This window comes from Gavialis gangeticus, unplaced genomic scaffold (assembly GCF_001723915.1).
Source record: "Gavialis gangeticus isolate Ggan-Ray unplaced genomic scaffold, GavGan_comp1, whole genome shotgun sequence".
NCBI lineage: Eukaryota > Metazoa > Chordata > Crocodylia > Gavialidae > Gavialis > Gavialis gangeticus.
This window is the reverse complement of record NW_017729033.1, coordinates 63,563,336-63,569,694: the sequence shown is the minus strand read 5'-3', so window position 1 is coordinate 63,569,694 and position 6,359 is coordinate 63,563,336. Positions and strand designations below refer to the sequence as shown.

Genomic DNA, 6,359 nt, shown 5'->3' with positions numbered 1-6,359 from the left:
GCCTCTAATGAACCCGTGTTGATTGCCCCTAAGCATAAACTCCCCTGCTGGCCCCTTGCAAATGTGCTCCTGGATAATTTTCTCAAAGAGCCGCCACAGGACCAAGGTAAGAATAACGGGCCTATAGTTTCCTGGGTCCTCCTTCCTCCCTTTTTTGAAAATGGGGACCACATTGGCCCCTTCCAGTCATCAGGCACTTCACCAGAACACCACGAGTGCTCGTAAAGCTGTGCCAGGGGTCCTATAATGACCTCTGCCAATTCCGTAAGCACTCTGGGGTGGAGATGATCAGGACCTGCTGATCTGAATACATCTAGTCCCTCCAGAAATTCCGTGACTAAGTCCTCACTGACCCTGGGCCTGGCTGCGCCTCCCCTGGGTCCGTCTGGAATCCCAGTGAGGGGATGTCCCTGTCCCTGCTCAGAAAAATGGAAGCAAAGGATCTGTTAAAGAGATCTTCTACCACCAGATTACCAAGCATGTCCTGCAGAGGCCCCACGTTATTTGGCACCTTCTTTTTACCCCCTATGTATTTAAAAAAGGACTTGTTATCTTTGATCAGGGTCGCTGGTTCCAGTTCCATCTCTGCCTTAGCCTTCCTAGTAGCCCCTGTACAATCTTGAGCCAAGGAGGTATAATCGTCCTTGGTGATGGCTCCTCCAACAATTAGTGGTTGATTTAAATTGGAGAATGCTTTCTGACTTGGAATCTTGATAAGATTTTTGCAGATCGCATCATGCCACTCAAAGTCTCTTTATATCCTCTTTAAATCACATTGATCTTAAGGTATCAACAGAATAACACTTAACCACAGGATAAACAGGAGTTATAGTAAGCAACCATTGATCCTTCTGGATCATGGTGTATGTGTTAGAGGCCACCCAGACCTTCAGTGCATACGTAGGCTAGAGTATGGAGGAGTGAAGGTTGCCCAGACCTTCCATCCCCATGTAGACCATTGAGACAGAATCCAAAGGCCAAACTGACTGGAAGTTCGGTATCTCAGTGACTGAAGTTATGTGCATGTCCGGGAATTGGACCTGTGTTATCTGCCTGGCAGGCAAGGATTCTACCACTGAACCACAACGGCAGGGTATAAAAGAGAGTGGGGCTACACCAAATGCTAGCTGCTCTGTGATCACTGCCCACTGTATGCTATCACTGTGTAACAGTTAAGCCCTTAACCACCTTTAATCAAGTTACTACAGTTTACCTTTCACTTATTGTAGGATAATAGTATGCATATAGATGGTTACCAGGGAGTATATAATACATAGTAAGTAAAGCCTTGTAACCCCGGTAAGATGTTCATATGTCCATGTCTTTATTCACTATTACATCAACCCAAAAGAACAGTGAATGCCTTGCTCTCAAGATGGACTTTCCATAGATAGCATTCCATAGAAATAAAATGTTAAGACCTAAAATGAAATTTAATACTTTAAATGCGTAGCAAACTTTCATTTGAATTAACCTATTTAATTTGCCTCGTTTCCTTCCCAAAATCCTATTGTCCCTTGGGGATAAAGTCAACACCTTGTACGTTTCAAGGACCTTGCTAAACTATCTAAACAGGACAGAGCCCTTCAGATTGTCACATTCTTAACAGTTCTGTTTTTGTTGGTAGGTGAAAAAACATTGTTTAATGTAAGTGTAATGGATTGCATATGTTTATGGAATGTTATATCTCTTCTAGCACTAGGAAAAGAATGTCTGTGATTGTTCGTACACCAAGTGGGAAATTAAGACTCTACTGCAAAGGAGCTGTAAGTTTTATTTTATTTAAATTTATTGTGTAATGATGTTATATTAATGCTAATTTGTGAATAACCCTACTATTCATACACACAAAAATACATGATAGAAATAAATAAATGAAGTATGAAATTAGCCCAAAACATCAGCTGAAGTCAGAGCACCTAAAATTCCTTGGTTTTTTTTCAGCTTAACTATGTTAAAATTCTGTTTCCTGATGAAGAGGCTAGATTGCAACTTGGACTACATGCCTTGGCAGGGCAGTAAGCCCAGGATCTGGTCTACCCAGCCTGTTACGTGTGTGTGCTTACCTATACCCACACCCTGCCAATAGCACACACCCTTGTCCCTGTGCCCGCTTCAGGGCGGTTCAGAGTTAAGGCTGTGTGCAGGTCCCTGCCAGTACCACGGGATTGGAGCCAGCAGGAACAGCAACCAGCAGAAGCCATCCCCTAAAAAGGCAGCGCAGCTGCAGAGCTGCCCCAGCCCCACTTCGTGCCCAGGGGTGGTGGGATGCACTATGGGCCAAACTGCCTGAGCCAAGTGGAACCAAGGGACCCGCTGCAGATCTGACAGAGTCCCCCTATAGGGTGTATTTTGCCCATCCCTGATGTAAGATCTTAAGTCATGCTTAAGTGTTCACTAAAAAAGCTGAACACCTGAAATAAGTCATATAACTGATGTCTCAGTGAATGTAAGAACTAAATACAGAACTGAGGAAAATTCTGCTGCTTAACCTTTCTAATTGTTAATAAGGTACAATGGCTGCTGAAGATTAGTTTCATTCTACAGGCTTAATAATATGAAAAAGAATCACAGTGAAAGAGGAGCAAAAAAATGTGAGGGGCAGACCAAGGGGGAAAATACATATGTGAAAGGTAAGAGGAGATAAGAGGATAAATTACAGGAAAAGTCCAAATAGTTCCAGAAGTACAAAGTGCATAGCTCTACAGAACTCTACAAAACCTCAGGATTTACAAAGACCACCTGTTTGCTTCTCTCCAGAAGAGAGATGCATATCCTTTGTCCATGAGTTTAAATGAAATGGTGCATATTTTTCTACTCTTTATTTTTTCTAAATGGCTTTTTAATTTAGGTATGCAAGCAAAATCTGCCTACTTAAATTGATTCTGTTAATTCACTTTCACATAATTTGGTTTATATTTTAGGATACAGTAATTTATGACCGTCTTGCTGAAAGTTCAAAATTCAAGGAAATTACCTTAAAACATTTAGAGCAGTTTGCTACAGAAGGTGAGTATAATGCTTCATACAAAAGTAAATGTGAAATAAATTTGCTGAATTTTCATGTAACTTTGTAATGTTATTATTCTAATAATTTATTGTAACTAATAAGTATTATAATAGAGCTTCTGAATGTCTATAGACTCCAAGGCAACTTGGTCCTTTTTCCAAAAGGTTATAAGTTCACAAGCAAAAGTAAAACAGGTGTAATCAAGTTAAATGAAGGTTTTAAAAATGTTGTTCTGCTATTCAGATGTATTATGGAAACACAGAAGTGATTCTATAAAATAAGCTGACAAAATGTTTTCCATTCTGACAATTTTGATTTCTACCTCCCTTCCCCCTTTTGACAAGGAAGGAAAAAGTCTGAGGGGGGAAGGGTCAAGAGTGGTTTAGCAGTCACTGGGACACTATAATGGACTTGCACAACAGAGGGGCCATCCATCCCTTGCCAGTTAAGTTAGCTTTAAGATTGTTTTGTACTATTGAAACCCTCCATTATTGATATTAGGACATTTTCCCCAACCTTCCTCAGCTGTTGCAAAAGTATCAAAGGCCTAACAAAGTCACCATGTTCTCAGAAATTGTACTTTTAAAAAGGTGCAGATACCACATCTGAGTCCGCAAGAATGACCTGTAAAGACAATTAAAAAATGTCATAAAAACATAACTACTTGCTTTTATTTTTTTACGAGAAGTACTTATGTAATATAATAGTGGCACTGTAGCCATGGGTTTGCTACCACTAAGATAGTCCCGCTTTCCTTATGTGCCTTAATACTAAGAGCACAGCCAGGGAATCTGCTGGTAACTCCTTTTGAGGAACAAATCACAGAATTTTTGGGTAGTAGTCAATTAACCACACAAATGTGCCTAAGGGAGGAGGAACCTACATCCCCTTCCTCCCTGTACTGGTTCTAGATTGGGAGGGAAAACTCAAAGCTGTTCTTCTCTCCACGAGTATTCTTTATCTGGCGTAAAGGTGGGTGGGAGTAGACTCCATAGGTTGGTAGTAGTGGTGCCCACCTCAACAGCCCCACACAGGAGTCTTCAGTCCAGGCAGTGTAGGCCAGTAAGTGGCATGGGACCATATCATTTTGCCTGATCTGGCACATGGGGCTGTGTCATCTGGTGGCAGTTATTTAGCACGGGTACCACTTCCCCATTACCAAATTTCCAGGCCTTCAGGTAAGCTTGCAAGCTGTATCTTTGGTCACTCCTAGTTGGCAGGATCTCTTACCTGCTGTTTAAACCTTCTTGCACAGTTTGCCACAGAGGGTGTTCTTCCTTCTCATCTCATGGTCCCAAATTCCACAAATAAAAAAAAAAATGACACTGGTATGCCGTCCCTGGAAGTGTTTCATTACTCCTCTTCATTAGTCTGCAGCAGAAGTGTCAAACATGCCTGCAGAACCCTGCCATCCAGCTCCTGGTGCTGCCCCCGATTCTGATCAGACCCACACAGGGCACAGCACACACCCATGATGTATAGCCAGTCCATGCACTGTTTCAACTTAATCGACCTTCACCTTCCCCTTCTCCCTCCCCCTCCTCCAGCATACCTAATCTAGTGGCTGCTCTAGCTGGTCTGGGAAATGCACTCTGTACAGTGTAGATCCTGACCTGGCCAGAATGGGTACCACGTGCAGTATAGAATGGCTGGAGTAGCAGCTGGGCTGCATATGGTATCTGGCCCAGCCAGCCTGTACCACATGCAGTGCCTGCTCTGAGAGATGCATTATGTTCAGCACCTCCTCCAGCTGGTCTGGGACCCACACTGCACATGGCGCTTGCATGGTTGTGTGCGGTGTGGGCCCCAGTCTGTCTGCAGAAAGTGCTGTGTACAGCCCAGTTCCAAAGCTGCCAAAGCAGGTGCCACTTCCAGCAAAGTTCAGTCAAGGCAACCACCATGTGTAGCACAGCTGTTGCTCTGGCTTGATTGTGCTGTAATGCAGCGTTGGTTCCAGCTGCAGTGCGGGTCCCAGACTGACTGAAGTAGCAACCAGATCAGGTACGGTGGTGGAAGGGGAGGAGGTATATGGCCCCAAATGAGTCCATGAATGGCCCCTCGCCACTTATCTGGCCCATGGGAGCGAATGATTTGGCACCCCAGCTCTGTAGCAAAATGGACGTTTTTACATGTGCTTCAGGGGTGGAGGGGCAGGAGGTGGGAAACGCTTTAATTAGAGTGGTTCTGAGAGCCACTCTAATTAAAGCACACATAGCATCTGATGTACTCAGTATCCTGTGCCTCAAAGTGGTGGCGGGAGTGCTTTAGCTAAAGCTTGTTCAACGTGCTTTAGTTAAAGTGCCCCTGCTGCCATTTTGAAGCATGGGAACACTGCATACATGAGACGCTAATTAGCATGCTCCAGCAGACTAGATGAATCAAATCTGCTCCAGCACACATTAAAACTTATACACGTTATAGCAGTGGCATATTGGATTGGCACTGATAAAAGGAAAATTAACATCGGCAGCTGGCATTTTTTGGCCGCTGTAGCTAAGAATGTCACCAATAAATCCGGCATGCATGCATGAAGTCACAGCATGCACATGGCTAGGAATGCAGCCTGGCAGCTTGGAGCACACCATTGGGCTGGTAAGTCTGTGAGGGGGAAGGGTCATGGGGAGGAGAGAAGAGGTTGCAGGGGGGCAGATCAAGGCCTTATGGTGAGGGAAGGAGTAGGGCAGGGACAGGGGCAGGTGATACCCAGCCAGGGTGGTGATACAACCCTGGGAGTGGGACGGAGCTGTGGGGGCTCATCCTGGGAGGTGCAGGAGGTTGAAGAGGGAGGGCATCTCCTCACCACTGCGTGTGTCCCTGGGAGAGGCATGGGGGGCATGTGCCCCCCAGATTTGTGTGTGGGGTGAGGATGGGCTGCAGGCTCAGGGCCAGGGGCTGCACCAGCCTCTTCCTGGCAGGAGGGGCCTGGGCCAGGGCTGGGTTCCAAGTGGGCAGGGGGGACTAGGCAGCAGCGGTGCTGGGAAGGGTGGCTACAGGGTAGGCTATGACCACCCCAAAATTTGCTGTAGCCCCCTTCCCAGAGCTGCCCCCCCCGCCCACTGCAAGCACAGCTCCGGCCCAGCCCCTCCACCAGGAAGAAGCCAGTGCAGCCCCTGGCCCTGAGCCCACAACAGGCAGCCCACCTTGGCTCCATGCACAAATTCAGCGGGGGGAGACAGGGAATCACCCCCACCACCACCCCTCTGCACCCCCCAGACAAGCTGCCCACGGCTCCATTCCACTCTTGGGGTAGCATTCACCACCTTGGCTAGACAGCGCCTGTCCTATTCCCTCCCTCGTTGTGAGCACTTCAATCTGCACCTCACATGTCCCTTCCCCCCCATATCCCTTC

At 46.1% G+C, this 6,359-nt stretch overlaps 1 protein-coding gene across 1 annotated transcript in view; it reads left to right on the top strand.

Moving 5' to 3' along the window:
• The window catches only part of ATP8A1 (ATPase phospholipid transporting 8A1), a 216,192-nt gene that overhangs the window by 100,670 nt on the left and 109,163 nt on the right, over positions 1-6,359 (top strand). The window contains exons 20-21 of the mRNA XM_019525855.1: positions 1,697-1,766; positions 2,925-3,009. Of these exons, the coding sequence (XP_019381400.1) occupies positions 1,697-1,766; positions 2,925-3,009 (155 nt within the window). The remainder of the gene's footprint in view (positions 1-1,696; positions 1,767-2,924; positions 3,010-6,359) is intronic.